The 13476-nt window shown below is 46.3% G+C and overlaps 1 protein-coding gene across 1 annotated transcript in view; it reads left to right on the top strand.

Moving 5' to 3' along the window:
• The first annotated feature begins 3405 nt into the window (after positions 1 to 3405).
• The window catches only part of CDK6 (cyclin dependent kinase 6), a 278423-nt gene continuing 268352 nt past the window's right edge, over positions 3406 to 13476 (top strand). The window contains exon 1 of the mRNA XM_056800208.1: positions 3406 to 3704. Within this exon, the coding sequence (XP_056656186.1) occupies positions 3472 to 3704 (233 nt within the window). The 5' untranslated portion in view covers positions 3406 to 3471. The remainder of the gene's footprint in view (positions 3705 to 13476) is intronic.

Here is a 13476-nt window from a genome sequence, read left to right as displayed (position 1 = left end):
GTTCCTTAGCATTTTTAAAACCCTTGTGAATTCCCCTTGGGGGACACTCCACCCCCTCAATAACCCCCCTGGTCTTCCCCCCCCCCCCACTTTCCCCTAGCGTTCTTGGTGACGCCCAGAGGGGAGCTGTAAAGTCCCTGCCACGTGATAATTAAACAACAGGCCCCTTGATGTCCACTCCAGCAGGCTTGCAAATGTCCTTGGACTTGTCTCCAAAACCCATCGGCGTCTAAGCTTTAGGGTGACACCAGAATATACGTTCGTCTCAGCTCCTAAGTATAATGCTTCCGTTTAAAAAAACATCCCCCCCACCCAGTCACACTCCCCACCCCCCTCCACCACAGCTCTGGAACCCCAGCAAAAATGCGTGGCCCTGAGCTAGTGCCCCGGGGAGCGACTAACTTGGCCACGTGCATGACACATATGCTCCGTATGCATCTATGCACACACACGCACGTCTTTGCCGACGTCTGTGCATTTGTGCGTCGCTAGCTGTGTGTCTTTTCCTCTGGCTAGGGCTTGCCTCTTGTCATTGCGCTAGTGGCGACCCTGACGGTATTTGGCAGGCTTCGGCTGAGGCACATGAAGGATTTCATTGACTGTGAAGAGAGAGAGCAGAGACAGAAAGCAGAAGGAGGCGGCTGCAGCCTTTGTAGTCGCAGAGGAATGCGGAAATGTTGAAGCACTATGTCAAACTTTTTTGAAATGGGGTCAAGTCACATTCAGCCAGCGTGGGAAAGCAAGGGGAAAAAAAAGTTAGGGAGGGAGGGAGAGAGAGAGAGAGAGGGAGAGGAGAGGGGGAAAAAAGCACCAGCTCTCCAGCTTGTCTCAGACTGAGCTTGGGCCGGCAGCAGAGAAAGGGGGGCTGGGGAAGGGGGAGAGGCAGAGGCAAGGGAAGCACCGAAGAAAGGAAGGAAGGAAGGAAGGAAGGGAAAGGTGAGACAGGCAGAGAGAAATGCGGGAGAAAGGGACACTGGGGTTTAAAGAGAGGACCGGCAGCCGCAGCAGAGGGGCCCCCCCAGACGGGGAGGAGGGAGTGGGGTGCGAGGAACTGTGGACTTTCGGGCTTATTTTTTCCTATGGACTTGGGACGCCCCAAGGCTATTCTTTTGATGACTTGAGGGCTCTGAGCCGGACTGGGCTATGGTTCCGGGATAGGGGATGGCGTCTAAGAATGGCAGAGCCAAGAATCTGCTTTGGCTACCTGTGTGGCCCCAGACCCACTGTGGGGAGGTCCCAGTGAATCTATTTAGTGTGTTTCCAGCGATTTCGCCCTCACCATTTAAGGAGAACTTTTGAGCGACGTGTGTGAGTTGGGGTGGGGGGTGGGGGTTACACAGTTCCCTGACTTCTGCTCTCCATGAAGTCTATTGTGGTCGCTACATTCATTCTTTATCGCTCGTTGCTTTGTAATTAATGACCTTAGGCGAGCGGACCTGGGGTTGAACCTCTCAGGTACTTCAGAATTATCCAATGCCCCCGAGGTTGCTGGGGTGAAAAATGCAGGGCTAGGAACGCTGGAGGGGGGGGGGGTGAAGCTGCAAGGTCAGAGTGAATGAATGGGGGTGGAGAGAGCTGGGTCTGCCCTTCGGCAGGCCCCCGCCCCCAAACTGCAGGCGGTCCCTGGGGCTGGAGCATTGTCTTCTAAACTAACCTGGAGAGTTTTCTCCTCGGAGTCTGCCACCCGACTCCCCCGGGGTTTTCTCAGAGCTGTTCCAGCCCCGATTCATGCATTTCCCTAAAGTCCGATGTTTTTGCAAATTGCCGGCTACCTGGTTGGCATCTGGGACCTGTGCTAGGTTTGGAGGGAAGAAGGCAGAGCTGAGGTTCCCAGGCAGATTCGTGCCCACAGGGCACAAAGCTACCTTGCCCCTCCCGGGGCAAAAGTAACTCCACCCCCCTTCCCCGAATACCCCCAGGGCTCAGAATTACCCCACTACCCCCTTACCTCCTGCCTTTTGAGGAAGAAAGGGGTGGAGGCGTGAGTGTGGGAGTTGAGGCTTGTTCTAGGGGAGGAACCCATGGGAAAGAATTCCCGGGAAATACGGAATTAAGCTAATCTCCCTCTGGGATGTGATTGTTGGAGAGGTAATATGGAGGATGTGCAAGCGATGCTCCCTCCGGACAAGTTCTACCCCCAGTCGGTTTCCTCTCCCCTTTGTCGGACCCCCTCTGCTACCTCCCCTGTGTAATTCGGAGCAGAGACGCGGCCAACTAGTACTGCTTCTATGAGGGAGGTCTTCACAGTAAAAGGAAGGTATGCTATTGCTTCCATCCTCCTTGCTCCCTCCCATCCCCCTCCTCAAAGAGAGGACGTGGGGGAAGAGTCCCCCAAATAAGGTCTGGACACACAAAAAAAGTGTCCTTCCTATAAGTCTTTTGCAAACCTTATTTCAGTCCACACGTACGCACAACCCAATTTTGACCCCGCTGTGTTCTTCAGCTTGCTTGAGTGAGAGTTAGTTTAGTACCTTATTTTAGTCTTTGTAAGTACTTAATAAATGTTGGGAGACAAGACTGACTTGCAAATCCCACTCCCTGAGGGCAGTGCTGGGTTTTAGAAATGCACTGAAATTCTACCTAGTGTCCCACTTTTAGCAATTTTAAGCCCTTAATAGTTTAGAATCACAAAGACTTTTGGAACGACTGGAATATAAGGGTGAAGATTTGAAGGCCAGGGTGCCCCCAGACTCCCCCTTTCCTATACCACTCCGGCGGCGCCCTCCGCCTGCGCCTTATAGAAGCTGGGTCCAAGACGATTCCCTCCTTCCCCTCCGGGGCCCCAGCCACTTCTCCTGGGAGCTCCTGAGTACATATACCGATCAGCCTCATGCCGGGAGAGAAAGACGGCTGTTTCCTTACCGGCCTGAACCTTAGCAAGGTGGGGGGTGGGAGATGAGGGTAGAGAATGGGAGGAATATGAGGACTGCCCCCGGAGATGCTTGAAGGCACTTTCTTCACTCCCCCTTCCTCTCTTTTAGGTGAAATGGTTTGGGATTAAAGAGCCATCCCCTGGGACCCCGCGATCATCGAGGCGGCAGCAGCAGGAGCAGAAACAGCAGCAGCAGGGTTGCCGGTGGGGAGCAGCCCCAGTGCCCGGAGTAGGAGCTAGAGGCGTGGGGGCTGGGGGCGCACGCGCGGGGGTGAGGGTGAGCAGTGTGTGCTGCTGTAACCCAGAGAGTGCAAGAGGGAGAGCGGAGGAGGAGGAGCAGCGGGAGGAGGAGGAGGAGGAGGAGGTGGCGGCCGCCGCCGCCGCCGCCGCGTCCGTCCGGCAGCTGCGGTAGCAGCAGAGGCGGCAGCAGCAGCAGCAGCAGCAGCAGCAGCAACAGCAGAAGCTGAGGCAGCGAGGCCCAGGGTGCCTGAGCAGTAGCGGAGGCAGCAGCAGCAGCAGCGCACGATCCTCATCCTCCTTCACCTCCACCACCTCCTGCGCCCCGGGCAGCACCGGCCCGGTGCCCCGCCGGCGGCGGCATGGACAAGGACGGCCTTAGCCGGGCTGACCAGCAGTACGAGTGTGTGGCCGAGATCGGCGAGGGTGCCTACGGGAAGGTGTTCAAGGCCCGGGACCTGAAGAACGGAGGCCGTTTCGTGGCGCTCAAGCGCGTGCGGGTGCAAACCGGGGAGGAGGGCATGCCGCTCTCCACCATCCGCGAGGTGGCGGTGTTGAGGCACCTGGAAACCTTCGAGCACCCCAACGTGGTCAGGTGAGCGAGCGGCCGCCAGCCCCGGGGTTGGGGGGCGTCCTGGGCCACGAGCGCCCCGCGCACGGAGGTGGGAAAGAACTCTGAGACTGGCCGAGCGAGACACATGGACAGAGACCAGGAACCCCCCTCCCAGACTTGTGGGGCTACCATGGGAGGATAGGTGCCCCCAAATAGTATGACCCCCATTTTACAGGTGGGGAAACTGAGGCTTGGGTGGGGAAATCACCTTGGCCAACTTAATGCCTCAGCGCATCCAATGTAAGATAGACAGACTCAGGTATTCCAACTGCATTTACTAGATGAGAAAACTGAGGTTTAGAGAAGGAAATGTTGCTTGGAAGCTCTTCTTGCAGCTTATTGTCAGGTAATTGACTCCAGAGTCTCAGGATAGCCCTCATAAAATAAAAAAATCAAATGTTCAATTTCCACCTTCTAGATGAGGAAACTGAGGTTTAGAGAAGGGACTCTTGCTTGGAAGATTTTCATGCAGCTTGCAATTGTCGGATAATTGACTCCAGAGCCTCAGGACTGCCCCCATAAAATAAAAAAGTCAAGTATTCCATCTCCCGTTTTCTAGATGGAAAAACTGAGGCTTAGAGAAGGGAATCTTGAATGGCAGTTTTATGCAGCTGTTAGCTATTGTTCTCTTTCCCCAGTATATTATACTTTGTATTAGAATGTGAGCTCCTTGAGGGCAGGGCTTTTCTTTGCATTCACAGCACTTACCCTTGTGCTGGGCACCTAGTATAGACGGAATGCTTGTTTATTAATAAGTAATAATGCTAGTTGACTTGCTGGGCCTTTTCGTTCCCTACCCTGACTGGGTGTGCCTCCAATGACTTTGTCCCATAATCCCTTTGAGCTGTCTTGGGGACCTGACCCAAGAAACCCTCTGGGGACCCCCTCGACCTCCCCCCACGTTTTTTTTTTTAATTTCACTCGGTGGGGAATTTTTGAGAGATTAAAAATGAGAATGTTCGTTGGGCCAAGTAGTTGGCATTTCTCTGTAGTTTTGCAGAAAATGCTTCTTTTCGGCAGCTCAGTGGCTTGGCTAGCCCTAGCCACATTTTATCAGTGTGTGGTATACTTTGGAGCTTGGGATGCTTGAAGAATTTAAAGTTGTGAGCATCTTGGGTCGGTTTTTTTTTTTTTAACTGAAACTATCACTTCCTTTAGTCAATTTTCCTTTCTGCCAGCCTATTCATGCTAGATTACATCCCAATTATAGTCTTCCTCCTCTAATTTTGGGGGGAGATTGAATACTTTAGATTCTAAATGTCTTCCCATTCAACACTGCCATTTCTGGAAGGATAGTGGGTGGATGAGGAGAAAACCTTCCCAACCTCTTGGTGGCTTACTTAGCATCATTTCCAGCTGGTAACTCTATGGATGACATTGTGTGGATAAATACAGTCAGATATCTCTATGGAACTTCTAGCAGTGGAGACTTGATATAAGGAGAAATTTCCTCTCAGTTAGAGCTATCTGTCCCCTAGTGGAGTGGGCTGGCTTCAAGGACCGTTCCCTCCTAGCCACCCTTACTGGAAGTCTGAGTGGGTAACCATTTGTCTTAGGTTTCAAAAGATTTCCTGGTCAGATAGGGACTGAACTAGACAAAACATAGAATCCTAGTTTTAGAGCTGAAACATACTATGGAAACAGCCCCCCAAAGTTTAAGGGACTTGCCCAAGGTCACAGAGAGCTGGGATGTGAACGCCAATCCTGATTCCTAATTCTATACTTCTTCCATTCCTTTGTAAAGCCTTCTGGGATATTCCCTCCTCCCTGGCAACTGAAAGGGTACTTTCTCTTCTGAAGTTTTCCCCAAACTCTTGGACTAGCCCTCTTTCTTTTCCTTCAGCCATACCCAACCTTGAAGTATAAAATTGCATGTGTTTTGTCCACCTCTTCACTTGGAAGAATTGCTGGCTTCCTTGCAGGAATCTGTTTTCTGTTTAGAATGCAAACTCTCTGAGGACAGGAATTGAGTCGTTTTTGTAACTTTGGATCTCTGGTACCTATTCTGTCATGAGGTGGTACAGTGGAGAGAGCACTGGACTTGGAATCTTCATTTACCTTCATGAGTTCACTTCTGGCCTCCGACACTAGTTGTGGGATCCTGGGCAAGTCACTTAACCCTGTTTGCCTCAGTTTCCTCATCTGTCAAATGAACTGGAGAAGGAAAATGGTAAACCTCTCCAATATCTCTGCTAAGAAAACCCCCCCAAAGGGTCAGGAAGTATCAGGACTGAAATGACTCAACTGACAAGCACCTAGTTGATTCAGCTACTGGACTTAATGAGTACTCATTTGACTGAATTGAATTAATAACCTAATTAGTCCTCAAGCTATTTGTTTTAAGTCCTGACATCATATAGTAGAGGGAATTCTAAATTAGGAGGCCTAGTACACAACCTTTAATCTGGTTTCTATCACTTGGGTAAATTAGTTCAACTTGATAATAACTGCCTCAGTTTTCTCATCTGCAAAATAAATGGGTTTTACCAGCAAGGGTTCTTGCAGTTCTAAATCAATATCCAAGGACCCTTTCATTTTGTTCTCTACATACTAAGATCCAGATTTGCCTGGAAACCCAATCCACCATTAGCATAATCCAAATACTAGAAACTTCTCCCTCTCCATCACTTTGGAGGGCATCTGAAATATTCATCCATGGCTATGAATACCTCTCCAAGGAAAAAGTCACGGCTCTTCCAAGTAGAAAACTTGTCTGGGGGGCAGCTGGGTAGCTCAGTGAATTGAGAGCTAGCCCTAGAGACGGGAGGTCCTAGGTTCAAATCTGGCCTCAGACACTTCCCAGCTGTGTGACCCTGGGCAAGTCACTTGACCCCCATTGCCTACCCTTACCACTCTTCTGCCTTGGAGCCAATACACAGTATTGACTCCAAGACGGAAGGTAAGGGTTTAAAAAAAAAAAAGAAAGAAAGAAAACTTGTCTGGCCCTTCTCTAGATTCTGGGGATACTGAGGCAAAAATGATACTGCCTTCAGAGGTCCTGTTCATTTAGGGGATTATACGTGTCCGAGATGGGGAGTGATGTGGCCCAGTAACTAATGAAATGGAAATGTGCATAAGAGACTTAGGATAATGATGTTTTCTTTTGGAATATCCCTACTGTGTGGTTGATATCATACAGTGTGCCACCATTGGTAAAGATGCATGGTTTAAATGAAAAAACAAACCCCAAGGTTTTTCTATCTACAACTGGTAAGAAATCTGCAGATCATTGATGTTGTACTGCCTGGGAAAGGGGGAGAGAAGGGGCTGGTGGCCCTCCTGTTGTCTCCATGGCTACCTCAGCAACTTTCCCTGCTGGTCAGTTTATGGATCTGTGGATGATATTATGTAAATAAGAACTGCTAACTATGTCTGTAAGAATTCAAACAATTTAAGATGAGTCATCAAAGCGGAGACCCAAGAATGACCTTTGAAATACCAAATCCCATATTCACTCTGGGAATCCGAGTGTCTACACAGTCTTTATGGGGAAGTTTCAACTTGTCTTCTTATACCCTGAGAGATCTGTGCACTGTTTTGTTATGGCAATAAGGCCAGGGAGGGTATAGGTCTAGTTTAAAGGGTGCAGCAAGGAAGAAAGAATAAATATACCAATGCAATGATGGATCCCTTTGTACAGTGTGCCAGCTTGTAGAAGTATTGCAAAGTATTCCAGAAGATGAGGGGAGGGAGGTGGTAGATCAAGAAGGAGAAATTTTGGGAAGATTTGGGGATGGAATTAAAAGGCTCTGTGTTTCTGATTTTAATCTTCTAACTGAAAAAAACACCCACTTTGCTGATCATCATTTATGTTGAAATAATTGAATGGAATGGAAATTAAATGGAACTTAAAGAGGGAGAGAGTCAGATCAATTGTCTCTGGAACACACTTTTCCCCTCTTATTGCCCCCAAAAGATACTTTAGGCAGTAATCCTAAAGGATAAACACTCCCCATAGAATAGGATTCATTCATTCATCCATTAATCATTTGCTCATTTGCCTTTCTGTACTGGGCAGTGTGTTGGGCTTGGAGAGAGATGCCCAGTGATCCTCCTTTGATGGCCTCTACCATCCACAAGTTCAGTTCAAGGTGAAAAATCACCCAGATGTATTTCAAGGGCTGTTCTTCCCATGGAGAAGCGCCCCTATCAGATCGATCCCCTAAAGAGAGGGGAGATACAGTGAGCACATTGAATTGTTCTTCTGGCATAGATGTAGTCTCTTGTGACTGGGATGTAGGCCCTTTAGTGTTCTTGCTGTGCTGGAATCAGTCTTGGGATGCTCTTTAGTAATAGTTTAGGTGGACGTTTTGCTGAACTATAAACAAAAGGAACTGCTACCTATTCAAGGAGATCAAGTGGAACCCTTGAGCCTGTTAGAAGATTTCCAAAAAATACCTTTGTTGGCAAGATATCCATCTGCTTCTGAATTAAAACAACAACAACACAGTATTTGGCATCCAGTTTTTCAGAAAAGAATCTCTCTCAGGGGTAAATAATCTAATTGTTGATGGCATTCCATCATCCTCAGTGTTTCCTTTTTTCTGGTTCCTCACTTTTGCCCCATACAACCTTTTAGTTCTCTCTCTCTCTCTCTCTCTCTCTCTCTCTCTCTCTCTCTCTGTCTCTGTCTCTGTCTCTGTCTCTGTCTCTGTCTCTGTCTCTGTCTCTGTCTCTGTCTCTGTCTCTTCTCTCTTCTCTCTCTCTCCCCCCTCCTCTCCTTCTTTCTGTATCTGTCTCTCTCCCTTCTTCTATCTCTGTCTTTCCATCTCTCCCGCCCTCTGTCCCTCTCTCTGTTTCTCTGTCTCTCCTTTCTTTCTCCCCCTCCCCTCTGTCTCTGTCTGTCTGTCTGTCTCCCTCTCTCCGCCTTAGGTTTGCCTAAGGTCCATTGTTCCCAGATATTAAGGGCTTTAGACACTGATGACTAGAAGTCATCTAAGAACGAGGAAAAGGAGAGATTATACTCTTCCTCACCTCCCCAAGGGGTAGTTTTTGCTAGAATTCAGTGTAAAAACTAAAGATTTTTGCTGCAGATTTCAGACTCTTTATTACCTTTCCCTGGGACTATTAAAATAGCTTGCTAATTGGCATCCCTGCCCTCTAGGGTCTCCCTTTTCCAAACCACCTTCCTCACAGCTTGACAAGCAATTTTCCTAACCAGAGGTTGGACCATGTTACTCCCTTGCTCAATAAACTACAGGAACTCCCTATTAACTCTAAGAACAAATACAAATTCCTTTGCCATTTAAAGCTTTGACCCCCTGACCTCAACCTACCTTTCCAGCCATAGTTTATATTACTCTATAACATTCACTCTGTCTATTTATTATATTTGTATCCTCTGCAACTAGCACAGTGTTTGACAGAGTAGGTGCTTAATAAATGCTTACTTTGGGGCAGCTAGATGGCTCAGTGGTTTCAGAACCAGGCTTAGAGAGGAAAGGTCCTGGGTTCAAATTTGGCCTCAGACACTTCCTAGCTGTATGATCCTGGGCAAGCCACTTAACCTCATTTTTTGAGTCCTTATTACCTTGGAACTGATACTCAGTATCAATTCATTCTAAGACACAAACTTTTTTTTTTGGATTGATCAGTGGGACGCTGTCTGGTCTCAGAGACTTTACTCGTTCTGTACCCTGGGATGCCTTGAAAACAGCCCTTTATTTCTATCCTGGAATCTCTAGTTTCCTTCAGAGCTCAGCTCCACCTTCCCCAAAAGCCTTTATTCCCCCTGTGCCCCCCCCCCAGCTGCTGGTGACTTCCTCACCCCCCCACCCCAAATTACCTTGTATTCATTTCATAGATGCTTTGTAGCTAGTTACATGCAACATGTTGTATCTGCTAGTAGAATGATGTAAACTCCTTGAGCTCAGGGACTGTCTCACACCTGTTTTATGGACCCAAAATCTATAACGGAGCCTGGTATATGGTAGATGCTTAATAAATGCCACACGTATGGTCAGCAGATAACCCAGAGAGAACCATCCCTGGTGACATCGAATCATTATGACCAGGTAGAGACGGAGAATTTTGTACCTGGAATTTACATCAGATACTTTAAGATTTTATGTTTATCTCATTTTCTCCAATGAGATAAGAGGTACAAGTATTGAGAGCCCCTTTTCATAGATGGGAAAACTGAGATTAGGAAAAAATTATGGCTCATCCACTTAGAGGAATAACAATAATACAAAATAATGATAATTACTAGTACTTACAGGGATTTGAGAGCCAAGTCAAGAGATGGGAGGTCCTGAGTTCAAATGTGACCCCAGACACTTTCTGGCTACCTGACCCTGAGCAATTTGCTTAACCCCAATTGGCTCCTCTCACTTGAAACTGATACACAGTATTAATTCTAAGACAGAAGATAGTGTTGTGTTGTTTTTTTTTTTCATTCTTTTGGAGAAATAGGTGCTATTATTATCTCCATTTTAAAGATGAGGAAACTGAGGTAAGTTGAGCTTATGACTTGTCCACATGATGATAATAATAATAGGCATTTTATCACAGCTTATGGTTTTGGAAGCACTTTATTAATATTTTACTTTTAATCCTCACAAGGAAGGAAGTAGTATTATTTCCATTTTACAGATGAGGAAACTGAGGCAGACAGAAGTTGAACTCCCAACCAGAGTCACACAACTGATGAGTGTGAGGCTTGATTTAAACCCAGTTCCTGACCCCAGGCCCAGCACTCTTATCAGCTTCTCCATCTACCTACCCTCACTAGGAAGTATGAGGAGACATTTGAAACCAAGCCTGCTCTGATTCCACTTCCTCACAGGGACATTTAAATGACTTCAAGTTGTTGGGTATTTTGATCCAGGACTGTAATTTTAATGGTGGTGGGAATGCCTAATGAGGAAAGTTCCTATTATGAGTATGGATGAAATAGTCTTGGAGAGTTGTCTGGGTACTTTGAGAGAGAGGCAGAGACAGACAGACAGACAGGGAGAGGGAGAGGGAGAGAGGGAGGGAGAGAGAGAGAGAGAGAGAGAGAGAGAGAGGGAGAGAGGGAGAGAGAGGGAGAGAGGGAGAGAGAGAAGGAGAGAGAGAGAGGGAGGGAGAGAGAGAGAGGGAGGGAGAGAGAGAGAGAGAACACATGCACGTGTGTGAGAAAGTCAAGACTTGAATCCATGTCTTCCTAACTGCAAGACCAGCTCTCTTTTCATGCCACAGTGTTTTCATTCTAGTTGTCATAATTACAGGCTCCACTCAGAATTGGTAATGCTTGAAGCATTAAGTAAAGGTGGCGATAGATAATTGTGGGACACAAGAAACAAATTATTTTTTTACAAGCACTCTCTTTGGAGAATTCTGGATTTAATTTTGGTACTTTTTTTTTTAAGTGTGTGGTCTCCATAGCATTTTTTTTTTGCCTTCAGTAGCCGTCTTTACACCTGTGTCACAGTGAGGAGAGTACAGGCATCATTCGTGGAGAAGTTACCCTCCTGGCATATTGGGTCACATTGTACATTATTAGATCAGAGTCTCAGGATGGACCCCTGGATCCTCTTGTCTGGCTTGAAAAAAGAATCCTCTCTACAATGTACCCTCATCTGGCCTGTGCTGGAAAATCTCCGGTAAAGGGGAAAAGCTTCCATCTCCCAAGGCAGCCCATTTCTCTTTTGGAAAGATCTCAGGAGACATGGAGGCACACCCTACTACCCCATCTGTCCACTGCTCTGCTTTCTCCCCTTGGGAGCCAAGCAAAAACACGGCATTTCCCTCTTCCATGTGACAGCATTTCAAATATTTGGACAAGGGACCATGAGCCCCTTCAGTCTTCTTTTCTCCAGGCAAAGTGTAACAATTATTTTATATTTCTACTAATAAAAATATTATATTTTTCGAGGTTTATTAAGGATTATTAGAAATCAAGGATACAAAATAAAAACCACATGCCCATGGCTGATTAGCCCATTCAAAGTCCCCACGCTTAGCTTACTTGCTACATCATTGCAATGGCAGACAAGAGAGCGAGGGAGGCATTACTGCCCCTTAAATACTAACTGTGATCTCACCCAGGTGGAGACTCAGGTGACATTATAGGGAATTCTGGGAAATACCAAAGACTTCTGGGGATTGAAGTCTAGGGTTCAAATCTCCATTTTTACAAAAGCATCCCAATTCTTCCAGCCTATACTCATGTAGCACGTAATCGGGGGGCCTTTTACCATTTTGGTCACCCTCCTCTTATCAGTGTCTTTCCTAAAAGATGAAACAGCCCCAAATGAAACTGCCCTACATGTGACCAGACTTAAAGCCACAGGACTGGCATCCTCCATTCATATGAAATATTCCATTTAAGGGATCATCTAACCCAGATGCAGCCAGAATTTGAACTCAGTTGTTCTGACTCCAAATCCAGGACTTATTTTCACTTAAAAAATTATTCTTAAAGGCATATGAAGAGTATGGCAGATGAGAAAAGAAAAGGCAGTTATTTACACAAAAACAATTTACTTTGAATGACTGTTGCCCTACTCTGTTCATTTAAAGATTAAATATTCAACAACTAGCTGATTTCCTTTGAGGCTGAATTGAGAAGTTAGTTTTCTTTGACTTTAAAGCCCTTGGCTTTCATTTCAGCCAGGCTTAACAGCCCTTTGGTTGTAACCAATTTACTCTCCATCAGTGGTAATTGTACACACACACACACACACACATACACACACACACACACACGTGTGTCACAGGTCTCATGATGTCTCTTTAAAAATTCATACCTTCATCTTTTCAATATTAAGTATTAGTTCCAGGGCAGAAGAGCAATAAGGGTGTAGGCAATGGTGGTTAAGTGACTTGCCCAGGATCTCTCAGCTAGGAAGTATCTCAGGTCACATTTGAACCCAGGACCTCCTATCTCCAACCCTGGGTCTCTATCTACTATAGCACCTAGCTGCCTTATTTTCCATCTTTCTAAATGGAATATTATAACATTTAAAACCCATTTGACAGAACATCCCGTCCTTGTAGTCATTTCATCTTCATCAACGGTTGGTCTTGCCCTTCCTGTTTTTGTATTCTTTAATACCATTTATACTTTTTCATATATCACATATAAGGGCAAAGCATGGTGGGTCACGTTCTAGCATCCTGAAGGCACTGCCCACATTGAGGTGACACCAATGGGTGGAGGAAAGGTAGGAAGAAACTCAAGTTATTTGGAAATTTTCCCTTCTGAAAGGATGAGCTCTCTGACAGGATGGCATCTAAAACAAAGACACAGAATGAGAGACTCAGCAGAACTACAGAATGAATTAATTCTTCTGGACTAATCAAGTTTCATGGAGGGAAAGAAGAATGTCTAGACTCCCCCTCAGGACTTTTAACAGGATTTTGAGGTAGTGATTCAAGACATACATGGTGGATAGAGAAATGGATAGAGAGAGTTGAATAACGAGATGGTCGGGAAAGAGCAGGGGAATCTCAAGATAAATCCAAATCAAGACACACATCAAATAAAATCTCAGATCCTTTGGAATACTGGTAGAAGGGACCCTATATCACAAATCTCTTGGTAATAATGGAAGACCTGTACATGGTGGGCGTCTCATAACAACAATATCATCATCATAATATCTAGCATTTATAGAGTGCTTCAAGGTTTGCAAAGCATTTTATGTATCAATCTGATCCTTGCAACAGTGTTGTGAAATATTGTACTAGTAGGGAATCAGGAACCAAAGTTTTGACAGGTAAGAGAGAGTGGGAACAGATAAAGAGGAAAAAAGTGCCTATCCAACCA

This window comes from Monodelphis domestica, chromosome 5 (assembly GCF_027887165.1).
Source record: "Monodelphis domestica isolate mMonDom1 chromosome 5, mMonDom1.pri, whole genome shotgun sequence".
Classification (NCBI taxonomy): Eukaryota; Metazoa; Chordata; class Mammalia; order Didelphimorphia; family Didelphidae; genus Monodelphis; species Monodelphis domestica.
This window is presented reverse-complemented; position numbering and strand designations above follow the sequence as displayed.